This window comes from Gossypium raimondii, chromosome 7 (assembly GCF_025698545.1).
Source record: "Gossypium raimondii isolate GPD5lz chromosome 7, ASM2569854v1, whole genome shotgun sequence".
Lineage (NCBI taxonomy): Eukaryota > Viridiplantae > Streptophyta > Magnoliopsida > Malvales > Malvaceae > Gossypium > Gossypium raimondii.
Window position 1 is genome coordinate 8,887,438 of NC_068571.1, and position 14,592 is coordinate 8,902,029.

Below are 14,592 nucleotides of genomic sequence, written 5' to 3' on the forward strand. Positions count from 1 at the left end.
CTTGAATTAATTTTGTACTTTGAAATATTAGCATGTTTCATTACCACATTGAACATAGGGTAACAATATCTTAGCTCTTACGGAGCCTTAAATTAATTTTGTACCACCAAAGATTGGTTTGTTTCATTACCAAACAAGAAAATGTTTTTATCCTTAAGGATAGTATGCATTGTTGTATTATCTATAGGACATATGTTTCCTTTCTTTTAAGTAAAATTAATTGAATAATAAAATTTTCAAGTGTGCGATAAGTATATAATCAACAACTTTTCATATATAAATTGTGTCTCTTCTTTGAAGAGTTATATTGAGGATTTTGTTGTTCTCTTATTTACATCTATGTTTTCACTTCTAATAGTGAAAAGAATTATTACTAATAAGATTCCAAGAATCAAGTAATTAGTATCACAATTCACAAAAGGATGAAACTCATACTTCTAGAAATTTCATCTTTAGCAAAATGCATATAAACCTAAGGTATATGAACATAAAATTGCATATAAATATCAAAATCAAATAAGAATTATTATGACCATCTCTTTGACGATTATAATAGTTCCACCTACCATGTCCACGATTACATCTTTTGAATTTATCATGTATTGTTGCATTCATTTCAATGAATGGAGCAGATCTAGTAGGACGGGCTTCATGATTTTCATTAATAGCTCATTATTTTGTTTAATCACATATAAACATGATATTAATTTAGAATATGTAATGCCCTAAATAATTTATTTCTGTATCTGTAAATATTTGACACAACTATATATCTGCTTCAGTGACTAAGTGTTTTGGGTGTGTGTGTGAGGTCTTGGGTTCAAGTCTCATTTTTTCCAAATTTTGTTATTTTTCTGATCCAAGCCTTACCCTTGGTTAGTGGGCTTATTTTAAAATGTTTGTTCATCTATGTCAGAATGAGCCTGTTGGTTTGAGTGTTAGAGGTTCTATTTTCGAATCCCTGCGCGAGCGGGGATGTTATTTTTGCTCCGGTTGCCTGAGAGTGTTTGGGTGGAGTTAGAATTCTGAAGTGGTTAAGATTTAGTGGGATAATGGGGTTGTGATTTAGTAGGACATTGGCAAAATATTAAATTTTATTTTTATTTTGTTTGTTTTTCTCTCTCTTGCCGAAATTCCTGTTCATTTTTTACGTTCTTCTTCAAATTTTTCCTCTTCCAAACTTTTCTTTTTGATTTCCACCTTCTTTGATTTTTGTTCGCTATTCTATCTTTCAAATCACCGCGTTTGGGTGTTGTAGACTCTGTTCGGTTCGTAGTATGTGTTGCTCAAGGGGATCAAAACGTGTTTTCCAGCGTATAGCGTGTTTGGGCTATCGTATCCATTTTGGTAAGTGATCGAACATTTGTTTGAAGTAATTTTTTGAGTATTTTTTTTGGGGTTTTGTTTATATTGGCTTTGTTAATTGGAATTGATCTGGTTTTTGGTGTTGTTCTTAAGTTTCTAGAGTCTCAGGATTATTTCGCTGCGGAAAATGAACCAGGTGTGTACCCAAAACGTGAAAAATGAGGTTTCAAAAAAAGTAAAAAATGCTTACTGTCGACGCCACACTGGCGTGTGGTCGCCCGTGTGGTTGGGCGTGTGCTAAGACACGACCGTGTGATCGACGAAGGCATGGTCGTGCATAAAACACGGCCGTGTGGTGGCGTAAGTGTGGCCGTGTGAGCCACCTAGGTTAGGCCAAGTTGGGCGTGTGGGCCACACGGGCGTGTGGGTTTATGTCCTAGCCGTGTGGGCCACATGGGAGTCTGGGCCACACGGGCATGTGGGCTACACGGGCATGTGGGCCCTCAATTCTAAAATTTTCCCTAGGGTCGCACGGGTCATTCCGATCGATTGTGGGCCTACCGTAAGGTCGGTAAAGGCTACCCAAACCCTAAAACCATATGATCTGATAGTTTAATGTTTTGCTCTACGTATGACACTGCTATGTATGTCTGATTAGTCTGATTTTGTATATCTGATTAGGGTGAGATTTGCATATGTGGAGGAAGTGTTCTATATGGCGATCATCGCCTATATTTTGGCAGCATGGCTGCACATTATCTGATATGTGTCGTAACGGCATGATATGGTGTGTAGGGATGGGTGGGTGTCTTTAACCCTACATGGTGTGTTGGGATGGTCGGAGTTGGTGTGTAGAGGATGGGGGTAGGATTCTGTATATCTGCTCTGCATATCTGTTTCTATTATCTGAATCTGTAAAGGACTTAGGTCCGAATCTAAATCTGAATCTGAATTTGATTGTGTATGTGACTTCTGTATGTATAACATGTCATTTATGTTGGGTTACACACTGAGTTTACGAACACTCACATCCGTTTGTCTGTTCTGTTTAGGTAATCCACAAATTTAGACGGGTCGATGGAGCAGAGACTCAACGGTGACCACTTGATCGAGAACTATTTTAATTTAGTAATCTATGGTTTTTATTTATAATTCTGGTTTTATTTAAGAGTTTGTAATTTTTGGGACTCTCCGGACTGTTGGTTTTTATTTTGGATTTGGATTTGTTTTTGACGTTTTCATTGCAATGCGTGTCTGAAATCACGGTTTTACAAAAACAAAGATCTTCTAAAAACATAGACTGCATTTTTAAAATATAACAGTTTTAAGACTTCTGGTGTAAATTATGTTTTGGCAAATGAACTAATTAAATGACGTTTTCAGTAATAATTATGAATGAATATGAGTTATAAAAGTTGAATGGTTTATCGAAACAACTCAGTTTTCAAAACCCGTTCTTTGTGACGTCTCCAGATTCGGCCATAACGTCTAGGTCGGGATTGGGTGTTACAGAATATATTTTCAAATCTTTTTCACAAAATTACTACTGTAAGAGCACAATTCAAGTATGAGAAGTTGAAAAAAAAATCTCTAACAAGTTCTCATTAGTGATATTCTCACATAATTTTAATTAAGAACTCATCTTCAATACTACGGAGTTATATTAACTTACAGATTTAAATATTGCAACTTCAGAGACATCTAATCATAATGAGCTTTAAATACATTTATCACATTTCGATAGTCATATTTCTCTTAAATTAATCCACAATTCAAGCATGTCTTTCACAATCAAACCCCATCTTTCTCTATCCTTTTCAAAACCGAAAAGATAGATATCCAAGTATCATGCATAATATAATTCAATAATGAATCTTTCTCTACCAAAATAGATATATATTCATAGCAAGCATGATTCATACAAAATATAATTTTTTCATCATTCTCGAAAATATATAAATAAAAAAAAGTTAATCAAATAAACCATAATTAATCATGAATTAAAATTAAAATAAATCTAGACATAAAATATTTTTAAAGAAAACTTCCTGCAAATCCATGCATATTGTGTCTATGACCTCGGAGAATAAATCTAATCTTCAAGCCTTGAATGACAAAAAATTGTACAGAAACAAATAAATTTCTTTGCGCATATTTTTCAAAAATGACATGATAGCCTAGTAATTAAAGGCAAGGAGGGTTATTAACGGTTTCGAGTTTGAATCCTTCCCTTTTCTAGTTTTCCTTTCTCTTTCTTTTCTTTGAACTTGATAGGCTTTACAAGTTTCTTGACGTAAATTAACAATGGTATTTGGTTAGTTGAGTGGTTAAAAGATCATGAGAACCAAGAGACTCAAGTTTTAGTCTTTTTGGGAGCGGAAAGTTTTATTTTATCATCTCTAGATGCTAAGTTTCAAGTGGTGGCTAATTGAAAAAGGAATTCTTATTGCATAGACGAGATTGTGATTCGGAAATTTACAGGGTGGTCAAATGATTAAAGAGCTTGGAAAAAAATTGAGGGTTAAGAGGTATGAGTACAAAGCTCATGCTGTGTTTGGAATTTCTTCTCTTTTTCAAAATGGGGACAAAATTAAAAGAAATGAGAAAAAATTTTGAAAAGAGTCTAAGAGGAACCGTGCTGATAACTTGTTATAAAATAAATGATAAACAAGGTAAGCAACAAGAGAAATAGAAGAGCAAAGAGGACTATGAACTTTTTTGATCAATAGGGACGATTATAATGCTTCTATATTTATAAACATACAAAAGATAAGTTATATAAAGTTCTATTCCTAATGAACAATTAGAAATCTAATATATATCAAACTTATTATCTCGATAAACATCCATTTCTATAATAATAAAATATTCATAACAAAATTAATTTAATTGAAGTAATTTTAAGTTAAATAGGGAGTTTTTAAATTGGGATGAGATTTGGTAGGTATAAACCCGGCCCATTTATTGGGTAGAAAGGCCCAGACCTTTCTCGAACTTATATAGAAAGCAAAAATTAAAACAGTTTTCTGCTTCCCGAAATCTTGACCAACTCTACAACTTCCTTTTATATTTTCATTAGACATCACAAATTTCAAACAATCTTAAACAGCAAGAAAAAATATATCCCAAACCAACTTTTCGAAGAAATTAAGAGAATTTTTTGAAGTTATGGATTTTGAGCTAAGGAGAGCCAGAGAGAAGCTTGACAAAGAGCAGAGGGAAAGGAAGGAAAGGGCCAAGTTGAAATTAGATAGAGAGAGGAAAGCAAAAGAAGAGGCTAAGAAACAACGAGATGCCATTGAAGCTGCTCAAAGATCTAGAAGGCTTGATGCCATTGAAGCTCAGCTCAAGGTACTACTATCCCCCCCCCCCGATCTTTTTATTGGTTTTTTGTAATATATGTTTGTCGATCGTTCTATTGAATTTGAATATAATAATCCGGAAATTAACTTTCATTGTCATTGTTAGGCGGTTAGATGGGAACTATTTTATGGGGAAATTATTGAATTTTTCAATGGTTAGGTTTATTCAGATCATATACGTTGTGTCGATTCGCATCAAAATTTCGATACGGCAAACGATGCTTTACTTGAAATAGCTAAAAACATGGGTGTGTATAAGAAGATTCTTGAGCAATTTATAGTACGGGAATAATATTGCAACTGAATATGTGTTGGGTTTTGAAAAATATATGAAAGTCCACAACAATTTGGCTAACACAATAGAAAGAGGTAATCTTGATTGTTCTAGAACCAGGGTTTAGCTCACTTTGTTTTTTGCAACCACCTTTAAAAGGTGACGTCCAATTTGTCTGATTCAATTCTAGTGTTTACAACCCTTTTTCCTATTATCTTTAAGTTTTAATTATTGAACATACCTTGAGTTAATTATTCTGTTTGGATATTTCAATCTACCATGGTTTATGTATGAACTCTTATGATTGCTTGATGCCTGCATATATGCTTTAATTATTTTGTATTGACATTTTTTGGTATATTTAGTAGTGGGCGCTTCTAATATTTTTATTTGTCTTGCTCAGGCTGAACAGCAAATGGGAGAAAGTTTACTCGCGGGAAGAGGAGTAGTGTTTTATAAAATCTTAGAAGCTGTACCTTTTCAGGGTAGTGGAGATAAGATCAAGTTGCCACCATCCTGTTTCACAGAATTGTCTGATCAAGGTGCATTTGACAAGGGACCGATGTACTTTCAGTTGTCGCTGGTTCATCAAGAGGGTTCTTCTGCTACTAAGGATGATGACAAGGAAAATAATAGGACCACTCATTCAGGTGTTTTGGAATTCACTGCAGATGAAGGTTCTGTTGCAATTCCTCCCCATGTATGGAGTAATTTGTTCCCTGTGGATGCTCCAAATATTCCCTTGGTTGAGGTTCGCTATGTTCGACTTTCAAAAGGTACATATGCTAAACTTCAACCAGATGGAATTGGCTTTTCTGACTTACCAAATCACAAGGCCATTCTCGAGACAAGCCTTCGTCAGCATGCTACCCTTTCTCAAGATGATGTTCTTACAGTTAAATATGGGGAGTTGACATATAAGTTACGTGTTCTTGAGCTAAAACCCTCTTCAAGCATTTCTGTCTTGGAAACAGATATTGAGGTGGATATTGTCAACCCTGGTGTTGAATCAGAGAGGACTGATCAATATGTCCTAAAACCACTAGCATTTGGTGCATCAGAATCTGGATTGGTTGAGGAGGGAAATTACATGTACTATAAGTTCTCAATTGATGATGATACATGGGAAAAACTTGTTTCTGATGATGTCAAAATAGAGGTGAAGATAGATGCAGAGGCAAATGGCGGAGATACTGACCTTTATGTATCCAAGCATCCCCTCATATTCCCAAACCGACACCAACATGAATGGTCTTCCCATGATGTTGGTTCGAAGACTTTGATCCTCAGTTCCAAAGATAGGAACCTTGGTACCGGTACTTACAGCCTTGCTGTCTATGGCTTCAAAGGAACAACCAAGTACCAGGTATCGGTGCATGTTCAAGAGAACAGCAAGCATAAGGTGGGTCAACAAGCTACGCATTCATCTTCGATGGAGGTGGATACTGTGGAGTGTCGAAACTGCAAGCATTTTATTCCCAGTAGGAGTATAGCACTGCATGAAGCATACTGTAGCAGACATAATGTTGTTTGTACACATGCTGGTTGTGGAATAGTTCTTAGGATTGAAGAGGCTAAAAATCATGTGCATTGCGACAAATGTGGACAAGCTTTTCATCTAGGAGAGATGGAGAAACACATGAAAGTGTTTCATGAACCTCTTAGGTGTCCTTGTGGAGTAGTCCTTGAGAAGGAAGATATGGTAAGCCAAACTCCTTTTGCAGTAATTCATTTCATATTACTTTATTTGAATTAATTAGAGCATTATTACTGTCATTTTTTTTTTCATAAGCAGAAATAAGCAAACTTAAGAACATAATAACTATTGTTTTGGTTCTGTAAGAATGTTGCTTAATGAATAACTTATTATATGGTGTGTCATTCTTTGCCAGTTCAAGTTAAAAAGATCATATACCCACTAGCCTGCTTCTATGCTTGCAGATGATGAATAGGACTGAGCATGAATCCTTATTGAAAATTACAGTTTTAGGTGTTCTATAAGGTTGTGAATACTATATACAATGTCGAACATTTAGAGTTTCTATTGCTGTCGACATGATCTAGATATGGTCTAGCAAAATGAAAAGTTTAAAACAGTTGTGTGTATGAAAGAGAATCGCAGATGGCTGGCACCCATTGTGGCATGTCTAAACTCACTCCAACAATTTGGTTTTCTTTTTCTAAACATGAAGGTGGAATATTTCATATTTGATGGGATTCATCATCACCTAAGCTAGTTAAAGGAACATCATGATCTTTGTTTATCTCCTAGAGTAAGCAAAACAAGAACTGGGTGATTGGAAATGGAAACTTCAACTGCATCTTTCTTTTCTTTCTGATAAACCTTTATTTTCATTTTGTATTGACAGGTGCAACACCAAACCTCAGATTGTCCCCTGCGTTTAATTACATGTCGGTTTTGTGGAGACATGGTTCAAGCTGGAAGCTCTGCCATGGATGTTCGCGACAGATTAAGAGGGCTTTCGGAGCATGAGAGCATTTGTGGCTCAAGGACTGCTCCATGTGATTCTTGTGGACGTTCTGTAATGTTGAAAGACATGGACATCCACCAGATTGCTGTTCACCAGAAGAACTAATGTCAACTTCCCAATTGCGATGAAGTCCAAAATCAGCAATTCTTTGCGTGGTTTAAATTTGTTTATTAAAAGAAAAAGCAAGCACACAACACTGTAGTTGTTGACATATGTGCTTGAATCAAAGAAGCTGATGTGCTTATCTGTATCTACTAAGAACTATGGGGCATCTTTTGTTATTTGCTTGTGAGAGACGGAAAATATAAATCATGTGAATGGTATTCTTTATATAAGAAGAATGGCAAGAACTCAATGGCAACTTTGCTAAATGCTAATACAGTTTATTAGCCATGGTGGCCCTGTAATTTTTAGCTTATTGCTTTCCTTTTGGGATGAAGCCCTGGAAGCTTCTGTCAGGTTTTGATGGCAGCTTGTCCACTTCTGAACCTTCTTTTTTGCGTTTTTACTGCATTTTTATCTTTATAGTGCCATTTGGTTTCAAAGTTTTTGCGTGGGACAGGCATTTCTTGGGTTAGTCAAAATTACATTTCTATAGTTTCAAAAATGCCTATTTACTCCCTACGGATATTTTTGCTAAGCAATTTTAAATAAAATTACAATTATACGTTTGCTATTATTTATCTAATGTAGTATTTATTTAGTTTTTTATTCATTTCTCTATTTAATTACAAAATAATGAAAATTTAATTGCATATTGAAGTGTTATAAAATTAAATATATTTGACTCATTTTTAGGAAAATGTATTTTACTTTAATTAAAATTAAATATTGTAACTTTATAATGAGTTATATAATGATTTTGAGATAATGTAAAATTATTTAGTTAGTATTATTTTAGAAGGTTTTGATGAGAAAGAAATTTATTAAAATATAATCATAAAAATTATCTCAAAGTTAATATTATAATTAAATATTTAAACATTTAACATACATTTGTATAAATATATTCAACAAGGCTTTAGTTTACTGACAAGATTAAGGTCAAGAAAATTTTAAAATCCCATGGTTGAATCTCACTTTATGTAATTCATGTGTAACCTCTCACTCTATATTCATTCTAAATTATGTTTCATCATATATGGACCTTGTATAGATTTATTTTAGTATAAGTATGATATATGTTGGTTATTACTCTGATAATAATTTAAAATAATTAATTTTTATTATAGTTATTCGAATGTATTATCTGTAATTATAATTGCAATTTTATGTAGGGTTGAGCAAAGAAAAAAAAACAATTTAAACTGATGTATTTGGTTCAGTGTTGTTCGGGTTTTGTATTTTTCGGTTCGATTTCGAGTTAATGTTATCACCCAAACCGCATAAGTCTAGGTTCGATTTTTCCACATGGAACATGTTTTATTCATATCAAACTGAATGAAAAAGAAAAACTCTATTTAAAAGAATAGTTCTAATAGAATAATAGATTGGTCATTTCAATGTCTATATAGACTAATTCATTTAACCCTATGCTGCTGCTGCTGATGATGATGATGACAACGACGATGACGATGATAAAAAAAACTAGATATAATTATACAAAAAGTTAAAGTTATGGAAATATTTTATAAAAAAAAGTTATAAAAGTATAGCTTTATATTAGAGTAGATGAATCATTTATTAAATATAATAATTATAATTATAAGCATAATTTTAATTTTAGAAATATAGTTTATGAAACTTTATAGTATTTTATTTATAAAAGAAATAACTATTCACATGTTATCAATTATATATATTTGATAATTATGAAATTAATTAATTATATGACATATTGTAATGGTTCAATTATAACTAATTAAAGCTAGCAACTAATTAATAGAAATGATATAACAAAACATTAGGTATATGAATGATTTATATATTAGCTTTCCTTTTAGCAACTTTAAATGATTTATCTATTTAACAGCTTAAATTAAAAAAATTAAATGGTTTCGTGGATGATTATGATCTTAATTTAATTATTTAAGTCACTTTATAAATAGATAAATGAATTTAGAGCATGTATTATGATTTTTCTGAAACGAAAATCGATAATTGTAATATTAGATTTATAAAGCCCCAATTTGATAAAAACCATCGAACCAAATCAAATCGAACTGCAATTATTGATTTCAGATATTTCAATTTTTATTCAATACGATTTCAATTTCAATTTCAAAAGTTAAAAACCAAATCAAGTGATTCGGTTCATTTTTTTGTTTAAAAACCGAACTGAATCGAATACACCCCTAATTGTATGTGTAACTTCAAAGAATCCCACATATATTAATTCAAAAATGTATTTTGTTTAACATATGATTATATTATAATATAAATTTAATATTAGTTAAATTATTTTATAACTAATTAATTTTTTTATTATTTTAATTAAAATTTATTGAATATAAACATTGAAGATAAAAATAAACAGAATAATAATTAATTAATAATAAATTTATCTTTTAATTTAAAATTCATGTAATAAATAAACCTTAGGTGGTTAATGAACTTTTCATCAAACCCTAGAGTATGTTTGAGTGAGGAATTGGTCATTTTAATAAGTTTTAAAATTTTAAAATAAATTTATTTATTTGAGTAAATACATTAAAGAATTTTAAAATTTTAAGAAATTTTGAATTTAAAGTGACTCAAATTCCTATTTGTATTTCACAGAGGTGGCTTTTCAAAATGCTTTCATTTAATAAATGTTGTCCCATAGTAAAATTAAAATATTAATTTTGAAATGTAATTTTATTTAATTTAAATTAATATTTTTATATTTTATATTATTAAAATATTTATATATTTTAATATCATTACTTTTTGTTTAAAATTACATTTTTTAACTTATTAAATTTCATTAACCTAACTTTTTTTATAAATAAAATTATTTATCCAAACACACCTTAGGTGGTAGGTGGGTATTTTAGACCATAAGAGTAAATGGAATTTTTATTAAAGTCCAAAAGAGTTTGAATAAGCAATTGAGAATAATATATTCGAGTGAGATTTAAGTCATAATAAATTAGGAAAACCCACATATATTTACACAAAATGAGAGTAAAAAATGGAATATTAAAACTTTAGGACATTAGCCTTTGTCAACACTACCAAAATGTCATTGCACAAAATTTACACTTTTTTAGGGTTAAAAGATTACATTTAATTCTTCAGTTTGGGTTACAAATATAAAATAAGTACAAATATATGTCTAACTAACTACAATGTAGAATCAAGTCAATATAAAATGCAACAGTGAAAAATCAGACAAAACCTGCACATGATGGGACGAAAACCCATACAACACAATTGCGCATTGTGAGAATCGAACCTAGATACTCAAAGATCCAGAACCTCCACCTTAACCAATAAGTCAATGCCTTATTAGGAAAAATACTTTTTTTTTGGCATGGCAAGATGAGCAAACAATACGACTAGGAGTAAATGATGTAGTTCATTGATGTGCAAATGGCCCATCTTCTTACTTCCTTCCTTAGTTATAGGTTGCCATTGATTTATTGGTGAATGGAGATTGAGTTGAGGAGGTGGTGGATGTCATTATACATCAAAAAAATCTTCCAACCTATGATAGTTTGACTAAGGGTGATATTAATCCATTTTCAATCTTTTCTAAGAAGGCTACAGAATGAGACATTGTGAGATTTGAGAATCATTAGGATAGATCGTAAAGTGAGGATCCTAGTTTGTAAATTTCTAGTTACTCTAAAGCTTTTATTTGGGATCATTTGTGAGCCATTAGTTTCTTGGACAATCGTTGCTCCACCTATAAGATTTAAAAGCAAGTTGTTGTTGATGTGTACGAAAAGAGTCCAATGTGTTGAAGTAAAACCCTAATCAAGGGATCTCAAGGGTCAGCAGTACTTTATAATTCAATCCAACCCAATATTTGTTTTTCTAATTCCCAAAATAAATATCTTAAATTAATTTCTCAATTAAATAATTTTCTCAAACCAATTCTAATTACATTAAAATTATGATGACTTTATCGTAAAAAAATCTATGAGAAAATATATTTAATTTTTCTATATTCAATGGATTCACCATGACCAATAAATTTATTTCCATTTTCGAAATTCAATTATTTAATCACTTAATAATAATTTGAAAAACCATAAATTCATTTTCCAATTCATTTCAATTTAGATAAAACGACATTCATTTTCCAAATGTTTCATATTTCTCTAACTTTACCATTTTCATCCATTTATGTTCATTTGATTCAACTTACAATTTGTTTCTGGTTTCAAAGAATTAGCGGAGGGACTGATTGGACATATGTGATTAAGCCTCAAATGATTTATAATTAAGTTTCAGGTTTTGACCTATCAATTGCAAACTCATTTAGTCACGAAATCATTCCACTTTAGTATCGTGATTGAGCTCTACATAATGACATACCATTAAGAAAGCAAATCAATCAATGCTCGTTCAATGACATTGCCATAAATGTGTAACCCTTCTAGGATATCCTTACTATCTTTGGGATAAATGACAATACAGAAGAGTCTTGGTAAATGGGTCCGTTAAGTTGTCCTTGGATGCGACCCTGACTACATCCACAATTCTTTTTGCAACTACCTTGCTTATGATGTGATATTTTCTATAAATTTGTTTCGTCCTCTTGTGGTTTATCATCTCCTTAGTATTAGCTATTGTCGCATTGTTGTCACAATACAGTGTAATAACTTTTTCCATACCAAGAACAACTTCAAGATCCGTAAGGAACTTTTGAAGTCATATTGCCTCTTTTGTAACCTTAGAAGCAATCACATATTCGGCCTCCATAGTGGAGTCAGCAGTACAACTTTGCTTTACACTTCTCCACACAATAGACCTGCCACCTAGGATAAAAACACAACCAGATGTCAATTTCCTTAAATCCTAACACGTTTGGAAGTCAAAATCAATATATCCAATAGGAGTAAGATCTTCTCCGGAATACACAAGCATATAATCCCTCGTTCTTCATAAATACTTCAGTATATGCTTAACTTCTTGCTAGTTTCTTGATCTTGGATTTGCCTATATCTACTCACAAACTCCATTACGAAATAGATATCTAGATGTGTGCATAACATAACATACATGAGACTTCCTACTACCGAAGCATAAAGAACCTTTCTCATGTTTTCTCTTTCTTCCACTATCTTAGGACAATCCTCCAAAGAAAGATAAAATCCTGATACAAAAGGTTGATTTCTCTTCTTTGAATCGATCATGTCATAACGTTCTAATATATTGTATATGTATGAAGCTTGAGACAATTCTATCACTTTGTTCTTTCGATCCCTTAGGACTCAAATTTCTGGAATAAAATTAGCTTCTCCTAAGTCTTTCATGCTAAACTATTGGGTTAACCACAGTTTAACCAATGCCAATTTCTCTACATCATTCCCATTGAGTAGAATGTCATCGACATACAGAACGAGAAAGACCACATTTCCATCCTCAATACGTTTATAAACATAAGGTTCATCTATGTTTTTCTCAAATCCAAAAGTCTTGATAACTTGATCATATCTTCGATTCCATGAGCGAGATGCTTGTTTAAGTCCATATATGGATCTAAGCAGTTTGCAAACTTTATGCTCATTTCCTTCAGCTATATCTTCTATGGGTTGCATAATATATATGCTCTCTTTAAGATAGTCGTTTAAGAATATGTCTTGACATCTAATTGCAAATCTTGTAATAGAGAGTCATCGCAATGGATAACAATATGCTGATTGACTTGAGCATAACAACTGAAAAGAAGGTTTTTTCATAATCAATACCTTTTTTCTGAGTATAACCGTTTGTTACAAGTCTGACCTTATAAGTTTTCACTTTTTCATACGCATTTCTTTTCTTCTTATAGGTCAACTTACACCCTAAGTGTAGTTTATTTTTCATTTATACTTGTAAATTTTTAAACATATTGGTTTAAATAAAATTTCATTCTTCCCATTAATATCGTTTGCTTTTTTCTTCAACGATATTTGCACTCAAAGCAAAATGTGAGCAAATATTTTCTCATTGATTACCTAATGTTTAACTAATACTAAGCTACATTACATGGTTGGATCGTAATGCAAGAAGACAACTTGTATTAGTAGGTTTGCTAATAGGTTCATAGTTTGATGAATCGAAATAGAGTAAATTGATTAAAGGACTATTGTGTTGTCTATCAAGTACAAATGGAGAGTACCTTATCTTGGGTATCGAAGTGGTTTACTCCTGGAAGATAAAGACATAAATGTGATTGTCTAGATTGACAATACATCAGACATGATCCAAGTGAATTAATCCTATATCTATTTATGGATTAATTCACTTATGACATTCATAGTGTGTCTTACCTCAATCCTAAGAAAGTGACTAACTATATGTGTGTATGAATTGTATACTTTGATGCATTAAAATCCAAAGTTCAAATAACTAAATAGTCAAAAGTTGGTATGTTCGGTATATGATTTTTGCATAACTTAGCTTCATTTACCATAGTGGAATTCATTGCTCAATAAAAGGGTAAATGATATCCTCTCATTAGCATTACATGATAGATAGAAAATTAACGTGGTCATGAGTCATTTGATTAGGACAAATGATTTAATTATTATTTGTTAGTAATTGACCTTTTCATGAAAGAAAATGTAATGGTTACTATAAGATAAAATAGGATCATATTGGATGAACGAGTTTAACCCAAAAAGATGAAGGATATTTTATGAAGGGTAACACATATATGGCAAGGTCATTGGGCAAGCACTTGTTAAAGTTGCTTCCATAATGGTATATAATAAGGGAGAGTTCAAACATAGTACTTTAATGGTGTAACATCGTTAACCCGTCTCTGTTGTCGGATTAGGATTACAGAGCATTACCGATCAATCGCAAAAAATTTAACATCATAGTATTAAATAGATTAACCTTATTAAATACCAACCAATCATATGCATTTTGTCCCTAAATTGAGCCTTCGAGGCCCTAAAAATCGCTTATAAGCAATTCGAGACTAAATTGAAACAAATCAGAAGTTTTAAGAATATGATGAAAATTTTCCAAAATAGGGGACACACGACCGTGTGGCCAGGCCGTGTAACTTTTGAAATAG

At 31.9% G+C, this 14,592-nt stretch overlaps 1 protein-coding gene across 1 annotated transcript; it reads left to right on the plus strand.

Moving 5' to 3' along the window:
- Nucleotides 1-4,339: 4,339 nt before the first annotated feature.
- On the plus strand, nucleotides 4,340-7,846 carry LOC105802403 (uncharacterized). The gene is made up of 3 exons (XM_012634015.2): nucleotides 4,340-4,656; nucleotides 5,345-6,643; nucleotides 7,311-7,846. Exons 1-3 carry the CDS (start codon nucleotides 4,474-4,476, stop codon nucleotides 7,536-7,538), a joined length of 1,710 nt encoding a protein of 569 aa, XP_012489469.1. The 5' UTR covers nucleotides 4,340-4,473; the 3' UTR covers nucleotides 7,539-7,846.
- The last annotated feature ends 6,746 nt before the right edge of the window (nucleotides 7,847-14,592 follow it).